Source organism: Drepanopeziza brunnea, assembly GCF_022702325.1.
Source record: "Drepanopeziza brunnea f. sp. 'multigermtubi' strain 214-2 chromosome Unknown ctg7, whole genome shotgun sequence".
Classification (NCBI taxonomy): domain Eukaryota; kingdom Fungi; phylum Ascomycota; class Leotiomycetes; order Helotiales; family Drepanopezizaceae; genus Drepanopeziza; species Drepanopeziza brunnea.
The window spans coordinates 2,475,469-2,491,177 of NW_027094070.1; the positions used below are offsets into that span (position 1 = coordinate 2,475,469).

At 49.7% G+C, this 15,709-nt stretch overlaps 2 protein-coding genes across 2 annotated transcripts; both read left to right on the top strand.

The window, feature by feature from the left end:
• Window positions 1–2,870: 2,870 nt before the first annotated feature.
• L3040_005060 (uncharacterized protein) lies at window positions 2,871–5,517 on the top strand (the record flags this gene model as incomplete). Its single annotated transcript, XM_007292145.1, has 6 exons — window positions 2,871–2,948; window positions 2,998–3,114; window positions 3,167–3,299; window positions 3,350–3,528; window positions 3,653–3,708; window positions 3,825–5,517. 6 exons carry the CDS (start codon window positions 2,871–2,873, stop codon window positions 5,515–5,517), a joined length of 2,256 nt encoding a protein of 751 aa, XP_007292207.1.
• A 4,329-nt stretch (window positions 5,518–9,846) lies between these two features.
• L3040_005061 (uncharacterized protein) lies at window positions 9,847–11,676 on the top strand (the record flags this gene model as incomplete). Its single annotated transcript, XM_007292146.1, has 3 exons — window positions 9,847–10,111; window positions 10,245–10,630; window positions 10,684–11,676. 3 exons carry the CDS (start codon window positions 9,847–9,849, stop codon window positions 11,674–11,676), a joined length of 1,644 nt encoding a protein of 547 aa, XP_007292208.1.
• Window positions 11,677–15,709: the final 4,033 nt, after the last annotated feature.

Genomic DNA, 15,709 nt, shown 5'->3' on the forward strand with positions numbered 1-15,709 from the left:
TATAGCTTTTTCCAATCGGAAATGAAGTGGATTGGGACACTTGCTTGGCCTGGGACACTTGCCTGTCCTGACTGTTACCGAGAGCCCGCAGGTAAAAGTCAGCGAGCGCACTGACTACTATTCATACTGGGGGAGGGAGAGTACTGTCTTTACCAGGTCACCTAGAACCGAGTCGGCAGGTCTGCTAGCAGCTCCGTAAGCATGCCAACTCCATAGAAAGCTACGGTAGGTAGTGGTAATCGATTTGCTGATGTTCCGAGGGATCCGGGGAAGGGCTCCCGTGGCCTGAATCACCGCCGCATGCTCTGATGATTATTGGAATAGTTATCGTACTATGAGACGGAAGCTCTGGTTCGCACTTGGTGAATTTTGTAAACGTCAGAGGCGCTTGTAGAATCGTGTGGCTTCTTGAGAAACTGTTGTGCAAAAGCAGATCTGTAATCGCCTTGCGGTGTTTCGCTCTTGTAACCCTGGTATGTGGGTATACCTTTTTACATACGTAGTACTTAACAGTATTATCTGCGATGCGCAGAGACGCCTTAAGCTTCGTCTTATATTTGATCTGAGCTGATCTGTGAGCTGATCTGATCTGATCCGATTTATTAAATCCACGGCTTAGTAAAGATGGAAAGGCTTACCGTCACGAGTCAGGTAGACGGGTTTGCGTTGCCTTTTTCTTTTGTTTTGTTTTCGGTTTGATGTTTTTAATAGAGCTTTGTAAATATGATACTTTCGTATTATTTATAAACAAACGTTTTTCGTACCTGATAACAAAAGCTTAAAAATTAGCTTCCGCAGGTAGCGCTGGCGATGCAATATAATGGTAACGACTAGCCTTGCCGCCGGCGTCAAGAGAGACTTCCGCGTTTCCAGTCCCGTATATGCATACATAAATAGGGATATATTCCGATCCCGAAAGAATGTTTCAACCTGAATCATCGCAATACCCTGCTGTACGTCGCATCCCGTAGAGGTGTTTTCCGGGCTGAAGTCCCTCATTCGTTAGCTATTAATGTAATCGCTTTCTGGTTTCCCTAATCACGTTTTTAGACGAGACAGATACCTTCTTCGTACCCGGAGATTATTGTGATTGCTAAAATTTAGATTTAAGGGGGTGAGCGGCGCCCTATTGTTCCCGGGACTCGGATGCTCCCCAGTTTATGGTCTCTGGAAATCTTGGAATTCAAGGGTCAAATCCCCAGATTTCAGAAGGGGGGAGTTGATCCCTTCGTTATAGTAGTACTTACTTACGGACTACGTACAACAATTAGCGAGCACCACGTGGAGCATGGTCCTGATGACGGCCGATATGTAATTCGTTTCGTGGACTTCTATTTTTCGACATCGAGTACGAGGTGAGTGTGACGTCGCCGTTTCAGTTTCGAAGATATTGATATGATCTACAATAATCAATGGAGGTCGATCTGTTCGGAGATGTTGATCAAGTAACGAAGAACTTTGGACAAGAGGATATCTATCGATGGATCAAGAGCTCGAGATCAAAAGAGACACCATGACAAGCGCAAGTGAGCACATTGCATACATATTCACACACCGTATAATAATGGATATAATGGATATACAAATCGAGAAAGGGGCAACAAACTTGTGGAGGATGGTCCGGGCGCATGTTGACTTTCGCCAAGTTGAGTATATTAACGTTTCAGGTCGACTTTAACACCTCCGGGAGCCGGAAGCTTTAAGGACCCAAGAGTCAGGGCTCGTACTCGGGCGGCCGGCATATCTATGTATCTCCAGATCGAAAACCTTTCCAAATACACAGTCGGATTTGATGACGCTTAGCCAAATATTAGAACTACTTCTGGTTGTAGTAGTTGTACAATTCAGAGCATCGCAATTTCTGTCCCTAGTTTAAAGAAGATCAACTCAGGGGAAAAGATATGCTTACTCTGGCCGCACGAGTAAGTAGTGAATCAGATGACTGGGGACCTACCGTAACTAGAAGCCCCCGACTTTTGGCCAGGCTAGAAGACGAGTAACTGTCAACTGTATCGCACAGACCAGATGCTGGCCTACTTCAAGTATCCTTCAAATGCTGAGCGTAACTTTACTGGTTTCCACACGGCTCTGGCAAAGCCCTTTGTAACATTCCATTTTCGCTATCATCTTGATTCCTAAGAGATTGGATGAAATCGGTGCTTGAATGGTGCATCGCCCCCTAGCCGCCCCATTGGCAAGACCTGGTCGCTCTATTTGCAGAGCTGCCCAGATAGATACGCGTTGTTGTGATCCGGGCAAGGCGCATACAGTACGATCTCGTTGTAAAGATACCGAGTGTGCACGCCCGGGCTTTTTGCCATATTAGGAAAGGAGTTCTGTTGCGCCTGGTTTCTTGTATTATTCCCTTCAACTTTGTCACTCTACATATGGAAATATGACTGCTCGATATATAGTATTTACCGCTCTCGCTTCGAAGCGAAGAATCGATTTCCGGATCTACGACCAAGGTCATACTTGCAATTATAGAATAACTTCGTTGTCGTTGCATCTAAAGAGACTTTTTTTTTTAGATTTCAATACGTGCGAGGCCAGCATAAGGATACCAAAGAGATCCTTGTCGAGGCTTAGAATTTTCAGGAGTCTCTTATCGGCGAATTTATCCTTGATTCGTAAGAAACAAGGATATTGACGGGGTACTTTTAGGGAGTAGGTCTGGGACGGGGTCGTACACGGTAGAATAAGCGTATATATTCTTCCTCTCCCCCAGACCCAGCTTCTTTGCACAAGATCGCAGTCACATCACATCGCTGGCCGCTGTTTCCTTTGTACTGCTGACACTCTCTTGATAACAGACATTCACGTTCTCTCAAACCACATTCACGGTCGTTTAGCAACGCACTCTTTTCATCATGTTATCTACCACTCTCATTCTTCCTTTCTTGTTGCCTGCAGCCCACGCTCAACTCAACACACTGGCCATTGCTGCGGTGAGTGTATCAAACAAGTCCATAAACCTTCATGTCTCACTGAATGCAGGGCTTAAAATACTTCGGATCGGCGACAGACAACCACGAATTGGACGATGCGCCATATGTTGCGATCCTCTCCGATACCACCGAGTTCTCGATGATAACCGTTGGAAACGCTCAAAAGGTCTGTCAACTGGCTCTGATTAAGAAGATAGCCTCTTGCTGACTACATTCAGTGGGATACGATTGGAAAGTCCCAGGATGGGTTCTCTTTCGAAAACGCCGATCAAATTGCGAACTTGGTCGCTGGGAATGGTCAAACATTGCGTTGCCACACTTTGGTCTGGTACAACCAGTTGCCATCATGGGGTATGACGCTTCTCGTATTATCGCTCAGCTCTATTCCTGACGATCTACAGTGTCTCAAGGAACTTGGACGCGGGAAACCCTCCAGAAGGTCTTGGTGGACCACATCACTGGGGTGGTGACACAGTACAAGGGACAGTGCTACGCATGGGACGTGGTAAACGAAGCCTTCGACGACACTGAAGCTGCTGCACATCGGGACAGCCCATTCTACAAAGCCATGGGCGAGGACGTATGTACAAATCCATCCACTTCTCATCTATCTCCCTTCTTCTGCCCTGGATATTTTCGAAGCCGAGGTCTTCGGAGGATCCCAGATTCCGAAGTTTACAGAATCCTGACTAACACTCTTGAAGTACATCAAGATTGCCTTTGAGACTGCCCGGGCTGCCGACCCAGATACCAAGCTCTAGTAAGTGGATCGGCCCTGATCACGTCCTGATCTGCCTTGTTTCGTGATCGGTGTACTTCGGAGACGAGTGCCGAGAAGCCCCAAAGGCACAATTTGCTGACTTGACGATCTGCCAGCTACAACGACTACAACATCGAATTTGACGGATCCAAGCAACAGGCTGCCCTTGCCTTGGTCACTCAGATGGTCAACGAAGGAACCCCAATCGATGGTGTTGGAGCACAGGGGCACTACATCTCGGGTAAAATGCCTAGCACCGAAAACATCGTGGCCAACTTCGAGAAATACGCTGCGCTGGGACTCGAAGTTGCAATCACCGAGTTGGACATCCGCATCGAACTTCCCGGTACTCCTGACAAGCTCGAGCAACAAGCCCTTGATTACGCTGAGGCTATCAAGACTTGCTTAGATGCCTCTGCCTGTATCGGCATCACCATCTGGGATTACACTGACAAATACTCCTGGGTCGATGCCACGTTCCAGGGTTATGGACAGGCTCTCCTCTGGGACGCCGATCTCCAGAAGAAGCCCGCGTACGACGCTGTGGCCCAAGTCTTTTCTTCCAGAGCCAACAATGGCTCCACGCCCGATCCAATAACGCCCGATCCAACAACGCCCGATCCAACAACGCCCGATCCAACAACGCCCGAGAAAAAGCCAGACACCGGTTCCCGCTTCACCACTTCATACGGTTCAGCCCCCACGAACCCTCCTACCAACGGGTATCCTGTTAACCCTCGTCCCGGTTACGACCTACCAGTGGAGAGTGGAAAAGAACGCCCATACAAGGAGGACGAGACGGAAACCCCAACAAAGAAGGAGGGCGAGAAAGGTACCCCCACCAAGGAGGGCGAGAAAGGAACCCCATCCAACGCCCCATCCAAGCAGGGCGAGAAGGAAAGCCCCTACAAGCAGAACGAGAAGGAGACCTCAAAAAAGGAGGGCGAGACAGGAAATCCATCCAAGGAGGGCGAGAAAGAAAGCCAATACAAGGAGAACGAGACCCCAACAAAGAAGGAAGGCGAGAAAGAAACCTCCACCAAGGAGGGCGAGACAGGAACCCCATCCAACACCCCGTCCAAGAAGGGCGAGAAAGAAAGCTCCTACAAGCAGAACGAGAAGGAGACCTCGAAAAAGGAGGGCGAGACAGGAAACCCATCCAAGGAGGGCGAGAAAGAAAGCCCCTACAAGCAGAACGAGAAGGAAACCTCAAAGAAGGAGGGCGAGACAGGAAACCCATCCAAGGAGGGCGAGAAAGAAAGCCAATACAAGCAGAACGAGAAGGAGAGCTCAAAAAACGAGGGCGAGACCGGAAACCCATCCAAGGAGGGCGAGAAAGAAAGCTCCTACAAGCAGAACGAGAAGGAAACCTCCAAAAAGGAGGGCGAGAAGGAAACCTCAAAGAAGGAGGGCGAGAAGGAAAGCCAATACAAGGAGAACGAGAAGGAAACCTCGAAAAAGGAGGGCGAGAAGGAAACGTCCAAGAAGGAGGGCGAGACAGGAACCCCATCCAAGGAGGGCGAGAAGGAAAGCTCCTACAAGCAGAACGAGAAGGAGGGCTCCAAAAACGAGGGCGAGACGGGAAACCCCTCCAAAGAGAAGGACCAAGAAAGCCCCTACAAGCAGGACGAGAGCCAGACGCCCACCAAGACGGAGGGCGAGACCGGCACCCCCACCAAGGAGGGCGGCGAGACCGGAACCCCCTCCAACGCCCCATCCAAGCAGGGCGAGAAGGAAAGCTCCTACAGGCAGGACGACCAGGGAACCCCCATCAAGAAGGGCGGCGGCAGCGGAGAGGCCTGCACTTGAGCGGCGGCAAAACGGGCCTACCCGCCCAGCCAGCCAGCCAGCCAGCCTCTCCTCTCCTCTCCTCTATCCCGAGGGACCGTTCCCGTGTACATATTTTTTTTCCTTTTCCAAAATCTACCGCCGACCAGTGCTCGCTCACTCACGCCTCCACCAAGGCAACGCTTCTTCTTCCCTCTTCTTTCTCTGGTCGGCTGCTCACGCGACTGCTTCCTCCGTCGCGGCTTTTCTGAATGTACAGTAGTGTCTCTGGCCTTCCCCCTCCCCTCCCCTTCCCTCCCTCTGCCCTTCCCTCTCCCTGTCCTTTCCGTCCGCTCGCTCGCTCGCTCGTTCGTCGTGTATTATGTATATAGTCAGGTACTCCTCATCAAAGGTCCTCGACGGCCGTCGGTCGGTCGTCCGCTGGTTTCACTCCCCTCCCCGTCTCCTACCTACTCTCGATGTGTCCAATGACCGGGGCCTTGCTCGTCCCTCCAGCAGCAGCGGCAGCAGGCTTGCATGCTAAATAGAATTCAAATCTGTCGCATACGAGAACTAGAATTGGTAGGGTGAGATAGGAGATAGGAGATACGTGAGCGCCGATTAGGCTCGGTACCACCCACCCACGCTCTTAACTTCTTTCTCCTCCTATCTGGTGCTCTCTCTTAAACCCTTTTCTTTCTTTCTTTCTCTCTTTCTTTCTCCCTTCTCTCTGTGCAAGCTCAAGCTCAAGCTCAAGCCGCGGCTCAACTCTCAACCGAGCTAGATAGTTTCTCAACCGAGTCAGATTAATAGACACTTCTTGTCTTTTTTTTTTTTTGGGTTTTTTTCTCGCCCCCCTTTTTCGGTGCTTGCTCCGAGGAAACTTACTTTCTCTTGGCTCGTCCCCCGCTGATACAGTACGTAGGAAGATAGTAGTAGATGGAGACTACTGGTAGACTGGTGTTCGCACCTCGTGCGGGTGAAAGCCTGGAAGGGTGGGAGCTCCGTTGACGCGGAGGCGCGGATTACGGGGGCGGAGAAGAGGAAGACGAAAGGAAAAAAGGAAAGAAAAAAAGAAAGAAAAAATTGATTGAAATGGAAATATTCATGGTTATATATAGATATACATATTAATGAGAAATATGTTATTGAATAAAAGAAAATGCAAAGAAGGCTTCATGGTAAAGTCGGTGACGGCGCGGTCAGATACCGGTAGGACAAGACCGTGCTCCTTCCTCTTCTGTCTGCCCTCCGATTACAGGGCTGGCGTGGGACGGGACACGGTCACCCCATCCCTAGATCTACCGGTAGATCACGACGTGTCGGAGTCACGAGAGAGACGGGTCGATCGATGACATTTCATGTTCATGGGATTCCGTCCGTCATCGATCATCTGTCTAGGTGACATGTTCGGTTCCGATTAATTACCGACCTGTAGACACGGTTGTAGCTACCTACCTGCTTGCAGGATTGGAGTGTCCATAGGTACCGTACTCCGAGAGCGGTCTCTCGGTCTCGGATCCACGTGGGAACTCAACCATGGCTGGGGGGTTCTCGACCGCCCACCGACCAACGCCCTTGCTGGATCTGATAAGCAGCGGAAAGGGGGCGATGGGTGAATCCATAGGTACCTACTACCTAGCTAGGTACTCCATACTTTGTTGACTTTCCTCATTTCGGTTACCGTTCTAGCGCAGAATCCCGGATCTGGCTCGGCCTGCGCCTTGCACCTTGTTGGAGGGACTGGAGCCAAGGGGCAGGGCGTTGGCCTCAGGCGGCTAGCCACGTGAGGGAGCATTAGTCACCGGACACGTGACCCTGCGGCTTTCCTCGGGCTTCCAATGAGCCACTTTCCTCGAACGTGTCAGATGCGGTACCGCTGGTCCGTCACCAGATACGACGGAAAACCCACACGCACCCACTCACACGGTGATGGCAGCTCCTTCGCAGCTCCTCGCGCACTCGACGCCTTTGCCTTTGCCTGAGCCGATGCCTGCCTGCCTGCCCGGCTCATTCCTGGTGCATCCTCTATGCCTTCACGCACCCGTCCACGGCCGCTCGTTCGGCCTTCCTGCGCCAGCTGCGTCGTGTCGAAGTACCGGTACCGGTAGTAGTACGGTAATTAAATACGCGCGATTCAAGCCTTTCCAGCCTCTCCAAGGGGGCCTGGACTCGCTGTCATTACGTAATCAGTGACAGCGGTAATTTCCCCCCTTTTTTTGCAATTTCAGCGCAGACAAGCTTCCGATCCGGCGTCTCAGCATTTTTCCTTCCGATGCCCCCGTCCCTACCATTTCCTTCCCCCGACGCAGCAGTACGCTCTTCTCGTCCACGTCCACGTCCAAAGGAATGCCCAGAGATCCTTTGTCTCATATATACTACTACTATGAAATGCGAGATGAAATGCGAGACGTGCTGCAGGCCAGCGCGAAATGGCGGCGACCGGTACTTAGGTCGGGCTACGCAGCCGTGCCGCAATTCGCCAAGCGGCGTGATCTTGGTGTTCCCCGGGGCAGGAGCGCCTTGAGGATCTGAAGGACTTGCATGCAGGTTGGGGCGTTGGGGCGTTGGGGCGACCGGGGGTGTTTTTGTTTTGTTTTGTTTTGTTTTGTTTTGTTTTGTTTTGTTTTGTTTTTTTGCGGAGGACGCGGGGTAAGAGCAAAAGCCGCACCACGCGACAGTGACGCTCTGTCCACTCACGAGATCCTCCCTCCCTCACTCCCTCCCTTATACTACGTAGTATATGACTGATATCCAAGACCTTCCTTCCTTCCCTCCCAGCAAGCAATCAAGCAATCAAGCAATCAAGCAATCAAGCAATCACACCACTCTCACCGAACCCCCTTCCCCTACGCCATTAATGCGTTGAAAAGGAAAAGGAAAGAGAGGCCACGACCTGACCTCGGGATCAGCTACCTAATTAACCAACCAACCACCTCCAACTACCGTAGCGCAGCTGCATCCGCACGTAGGAATACTACTCCATTCCTTCTCCTCCTCCACTTCCTCCTCCTCCTCGAATCTCCGCATCTCCGCATCTCCGCGCAATCCCCCATCCATCCATCCATCCCTCTCTCGGGCGTCTACGGAGCCCCCCAAGACACAGACACAGACACAGACACAGACACAGAGCGATCCCTCCCGACGAGGGACCAGTACAGTACGGTACGGTACGGTACGGTACCGGACGGAGACGGAGGATTCCTTCGTCGTGGGCCCCACGTTGCATCTCCACATGAACAGTAGTTCCCCCGACCTTGCACCGAGTGCGCTCGTGCGCGTGCGCTGATGCTCGATCCCGTACTTACGTTCGTACTGTGAGGTGAGTAAGGTAGGTAGGTACGGTAGACCGCGGCTGGTCCGTAAGGAGGAGGGACGGAGGTGCTGTACTGTGGTATACTGTAGTATAGTATACTGTAGTATAGTATACTGCAGTATAGTGCGGCGGCATGGGGCAGGCACTCGACTCGACTCCACTCGACTCCATGTCTGCGTGCCGGTGGTTTGTTTGTTTGATTGTTTGATTACATTGGTTAGTGTGATTGGTTAGTTTGACTGTTGATTGGATTGTTTTGATCGTTTGGTTTGATTGTTTTGATCGTTTGTTTGGATTGATTGTTTGGATTATTTCTCTCTTTGTTTGTTTGTTTGTTTTGTTGACTCTGCTAAGCCAGAGCCTGCTAGCTCGCGCATGCGTTCATCCATTCATTCTACCTACCGGTACCGACCGACCGACCGACCGACCATTGCATGGCTAAGTAGCCTAGCCTACCGAGCCGGCCCTACTTACTGCCGGGGTCGCTTAATTCGAAAAAAAAAAAAAAATGGAAAAAAAAAATGAGGAAAAAAAAATCTGTCAAAGCCGGGTCCTTCTACGGAGTCGCCGCCCGCCGGGCGCCATCGTGACTTCCCACTTTCTCAACCTCACTACCCACCCACCACGTACCGGTACCGCATCCCACCTGCTGAACACGGTGGAAATGAGGTCAGAGGGACCAGCCAGCCAGTCACGAGATCCAACGGTGGATTCGGCGCGAGAGCCCACCACACCAAATTCATCTCATATATAACGCCGGTGATCCCCTCCTTCCCCTCCCCCCTCTCCTCTCCCCGCACATATCCCATCCATCCAGACCCAATTCCATCGGTGATCGGACACGTCGACGTCCGGATCATATCATATCAAGGTAGTGTTACTCCTCGTCCGTCGGACAGCCATCGATCGCCAATCTCATTCCTCCGAGTCGCATTCGAGACGGTCTCCAACGACAACGCCTCTCGTCCCCGGTCCGAAGTAGAGGTAGATTAGACCTATACCTATACCTATATATATACATACACATACAGATACATCCCCCCAGCCAGCTCACCATGGGTGTCTTCGGCAAGACCACACACGTCGAGCGCGAATCGTCCATCAACCAGGAGAAAGATGGGCCGTCGTCGGCGGGCATTCATCATGCCGAGACCTCGGCGGCCCACACGCCGGTGAACGGCTCGGGCAAAGGCGCTGTCGCGCACGGGAAAGCGGGCGACGCCGCGGAAGAGCTGCCGCTGACCTCGCTGGCCGTTCTGCTGGGTGGCATCGCGTCGATCGGAGGATTCATGTTTGGGTACGAGTCGGGTCAGATATCCGGTACGTGTGCTTTGACAGAACGACGGCGACGCCCGGGCCAGATGCCAATCGCCGCCGTCCCGATGAAGGCTCCCAATGGCGCCCGGCGGGACGGGATAGATCTTGCGGGGACCGCTGCTGACTGCTAGCTCAGGCTTCCTCGCCATGAGCGATTTCCTGGATCGATTCGGAGAGAACGGCGAGTTCTCGGCGGTCCGCCAGGGAACCATTGTCGGCCTGCTCTGCATCGGGACCCTGATCGGATGCCTGGTCAGTGGGTGGCTCGCGGACAAGATCGGACGTCGATACACCATCTCCTCTTCCGCCTTCTTCTACATCATCGGCGTCGTCATTGAGATTACCAGCGACCGACAGTGGGTTCAGTTCGCCATGGGACGATTCACGGCGGGCTTGGGTATCGGGGCCCTGTCCACCAGTGTCCCGATGTACCAGACGGAAAGTGTGCCGAAGAACATCCGAGGCGCCACCGTCAGCTCCTACCAGTTGCTGATTACCCTGGGTATCTGGACCGCCTACATGGTGAGTGGTTTCCTCCCACGCTCCGCCGGGTCTCCCGCCGCTCACAGAGACAGGTTAACTACGGCACCGAAGGTGCATTCGACAACTCCGCTCAGTGGAGAATTCCCAATGGTCTCTCGGCCTTGTGGGCCGTCATCCTGGGTGTCGCCATCCTCGCCCTGCCCGAATCCCCTCGCTTCGCCTACCGTGCGGGCCGCGTCGAGGAGGCACGCAAGACCATGGGCCGCCTCAGTGGCATCGGCCCCTACCATCCTCTCATCGACCAGGAGATTGCCGAGATCGAAGAGAAGCTGGCTGCCGAGCGGGCGGGCGGGGACCACGCGCTCTCGGAGATCTTCACCGGACCGCGCATGCTGTACCGCACCCTCCTCGGCATGACCCTGCAGGCAGGCCAGCAGCTCACCGGCGCCAACTTCTTCTTCTACTACGGCACAACTATCTTCAAGTCCACGGGAATCTCCAACTCGTACGTCACGTCCATCATCCTCGGCTCCGTCAACGTCGCGGCTACCGTCGGCGGTCTCTGGATCGTCAAGAACTGTGGCCGCCGCAAGTCCCTGATGGGCGGGGCGGCCGCCATGTTTGTCTGCTTCATGATCTACGCCTTCGTCGGCCACTTCGGCCTCGACGCGGAGAACCCCATGTCCACCGCGACCGAAGGCAAGGTCCTCATCGTCTTCACCTGCCTCTTCATCGTCGCGTTCGCCACGACCTGGGGTCCCCTCGTCTGGGCCATCGTCGGCGAGCTCTATCCAGCCCGCTACCGCGCGCCGTGCATGGCGCTGGCCACGGCATCCAACTGGCTCTTCAACTTCCTGATCTCGTTCTTCACCACGTTCATCACCCGCGAGATCGATTACTTCTACGGCCTCGTGTTTGGCGTCTGCTGCTTTGTGCTGTTCTGGATCGTCTATTTCTTCATGATGGAGACGAAGGATCGGTCTCTGGAGGAGATTGACACGATGTACGTGCTCCGCGTGAATCCCCGCACTTCGGCATCCTGGGACGCCAAGTCAGCGGGCCACGACAGACGGCCGGGGATGTGAGCCGACGGCATGGATGTGCAAGCTGGGGGCGACGAGTTCACTGGTACATGATGCGCGATGATTCTATGAGGCAGTAGACCCTGCTGCGACCCCACTCACTGCTTAATATGGCTGCGTTAATCGTAGGGTGTTGGAGATTCTGGCGGCTTGGATGTAATGGGTGGAACATTTCTGCATACAAGGCAATCGTTTTTGCGTATGGACGTCTGATGCGTAGTGCACAACGGACGGCGTTACTGGTGGCTTGGATGGATTGATTCCGTAACGAGGGAAGCGTGGAAGCGTGGAAGCGTGGAAGCGTAGGTATACAGCACGATATTATGTAATCAGCGCCTCGTGCCGCGTTCCCGTGACGGCCCATGTTGCGAGTCCGATGTGTTGGGCGTGCAACAGAAACGATCCGGGAATTAATAGCTTTGCCACACTCCGTCGCGCATGCATATATGCATCTACGTAGTACATCCGTACCACCTATACGTACCGCTAGGGTTCTCCATCTCCTCACCTACCTCATCTATCGATTTCATATCACACACGGTCACGTGCAAACCCGCGCAGAGCAATACCAGGGGAAGGAGAAGGGCGCGTCGCTGGCCTGGCATCCGACGGTATCTGTATATATGTATGTAAGTATGTACGCAAGCGAGTACGAAGCGGCAGAAGTTTCTATCCTGTCACTCGAGACGATTTATTCATTCACTCATTCACTCATTCACTCATTCACTCATTCACTCATTCACTCATTCACTCATTCACTTATTCACTCATTTACTTATTCACTTATTTACTTATTTACTTATTTACTTATTTACTTATTTACTTATTTACTTATTTACTTATTTACTTATTTACTTATTTACTTATTTACTTATTTACTTATTCACTCATTCACTTATTTACTTATTTACTTATTTACTTATTTACTTATTTACTTATTTACTTATTTACTTATTTACTTATTTACTTATTTACTTATTTACTTATTTACTTATTTACTTATTTACTTATTTACTTATTTACTTATTTACTTATTTACTTATTTACTTATTCACTCATTCACTCATTCACTTATTCACTTATTTACTTATTCACTTACTTACTTATTCACTCATTCACTCATTCACTTATTCATTCACCTAATCGTCCATTTCCTCAAATTTAATTCAAAAGAATTGACCGACTTTCGCTATAGCAAGTCGGGCACACCCACTACCTAAGGCGGGACCGTAAAACTTGCTCCTCTATGATAAGAAAATAAATAAATAAATAAAAATTCTATTGATAATTTACATTGTAATTTTTTTTTTTTTTTTTTAAAAAAAAAAAATAAGAAAAGGATGCACCGTATTAGGTTTGATATTGAATCCATTTATTAAATTTTAAATCTCCATCACAAGTTGTTATGTTATTCCTTTCATTAAGTTGAGTTGAAATAAAGTAGTAGTAATACAGTAGTACTTCTTGATATGTACCGGTCGGTACTTTTCGATTTTTGTAATGCGTATACCGGTAGGTATGTCAGAATTGCCGCGTGCATACGGTAGAAGTAAGTATATAGGTACTAGAATGAGCGAGGGATATTGAAATCGGACTTTTGTTTGTTTGAACCTATTAAGGAAATACGTGCATCATTAGAAATTTCTCTTTGGTCATTGATTTGATACTTTTGGTTATGGAATAGATGAAATCTTCTTTTTTTCTTTTTTTTTCTTTCGATCTATGGAAGTTGATTGCTAAGATATTCGCAGTTAAACAAAAGTAGATTTGGATTGTTTGAGACGGTTTTTTACTTATTTTTTTATTTATATTGGAATGTATTAGATTACTATACACGAATGCGTCTTTTATATTTTCATTTAAGTTTTTAGAGCAGAGTTTTCTAAGCAGGTAAAGATTGTTTTTATTTTCTTATTTATTTTAATAGTTGTTGTTTAATAAGTAGTATACCATTACTGTCCCGCCTTGGTGGTGCCGACCTGGCGGATTCTTTTACAAATCAAATTCAAGGCAACCGACGATTATATTCCTTTTTTTTTTTTTTTTTTTTTTTTTTCAAAGATTAGTTTAAAAAAAAATCGTAACAATAAAACTTACAATAAGAGATTAAAATTGAAGGTTAAACACATACTTATACATATATGTATATACAAAGAAGAAAAAGCGGAAAAAAAAACGCAGCTGAGCATAGTGATACTGCTTATAGGAATTGAACCACACCCGATTTGAACGGATAACCTTCCGCTCTAATCCATTACTGGAGGCGGACGCGCTCTAATCACGAAGATGTTAGAATGCGATTGTGAAGGTGTTTGAATGTGGAGAAGGGGTGCTTACGCCGTTGCGCCAGCGGTCCTGGGATGTCTCTGAGGACAGATTGATGGTGGGGGAGTCGGGCGGTGGGATTATCATTGGAAAAGGAAACGTGAGGTGGAGTTGGTGGGGTGGGGTGGGGTGGTGGGGTATCGAAGGTCGATACGCAGGATGATTGATGTGTGGTGTGTGTATAAAGCTATCTACTTATCTATCTTTCTACTTATAGCTTTATAATCTTTCCTCTTCTTTTCTCTTCTTTTCTCTTCTTCGTTTGTGTTTGAATGAAGGGATTGATGATGCTGGATCGTGGTGAACTAATTAGGTTACACAGAATCACATCGGATTTGGAACCGCGGGGAATGAGAAGATTAGACTAGAAGAGGTGGGTGGTAAGTACCTACCTACAGTAGCGAGCTGCGATGATATACCTATAGGTAGTCGCGTTCCGTATAGCGAAGGTGGTAGGAAGGTATAGGAAAGGAGATAATAAAATTTTTGGAGTAGATAGAAGAAAAGAAATAATGCAAATGTTGGTGTAAAACGTTGATTAACCCCCCCTTACCGGTATTTACATTCTATTATCTTCCATCTCTCCCTCGCCTGACAAACATCATGCATGCCCTTGGTCACATGCTCCACAGAGATTCAGGCAATAGATTGAAGAGTTTTGAAATGTCTGTTGTTAACTTACGATGCTACCCAGGACTCCCGATAGATCGCTCCGAGGTGCTATGCAGTCTCTGACCGCGAGCCCTCTCGGCCCCAGGATTCCCAAGTCTCTCTTTACCGCAAGCAAAAGAGAAATCCAGAAACGCAATCATCGGAATCCCAAGTGCAGGTCGACATTAGTCGTTAGCGAATCTACGAGGTTGAGGAACGCTTCAGGCACTGGATTGATACGGCTATGAAAGAGCGAGGCCGCGGCTTCTTCTGCTGTTTTCAGCCGACTGTTGCATCTGTCGGATAGGACTGGCTGTCGCTTCTTCATAGAGGTATCACGATTTGAATAGGCCGGATTGCTTCTGCAAAACTTATTCAGCCCTCCTGACATGAGAGGGAGTTTTTTTTTGGTCCCATTTCGCATAGGTTACGAATCCCGGCAGACCAGGACCGGTGAGCTTTTTCGCAATCCCCACTTTAGTATCCGGGAAGCTTACCAAAAGCCCCAAATGTTGTGACGTCAAGTGCTACTATTACAATAGCAGCAAAAATAAATGTTTCAAGTCCGAGCAAAAAAGATGACTTTAAACTGCAAAAGTAAGAATTCGTGACCTACGCAGGGATCGAACCTGCAATCTCTTGATGCAACTAATGGGACATTAATCGTAGTCAAGCGCCTTGCCATTGGGCCAGCAGGCCTCATTTTTATACACGACGAAACCGTATTGAAATATATATAGCCTTCAAAAAAATTGGCCGCCGAGGTGTGCAAACTTCTCCATGGGAGGATCTGATTTGTTCGCTTGTTGCCCTTTCTTCACCAGCACAAAGCTTGGGATATACTCCCATCAATGCAACAAAAAGCCTCAACGAGCATTATCGATTGATTAAACTGTAAGATCTCAACCAATTCTGGTCCAGTAGTTTCCGCTGTGCGCAGATCAGGCTGTGTTGGATCACGGGTTTCCTTTCCATAACTACGGGTACGATGTAAACACTTCTGAAAGCCACACTCGTGTACGGGGATTTCTAGGCTGCAGGCCAGAGAATGAATATTTCA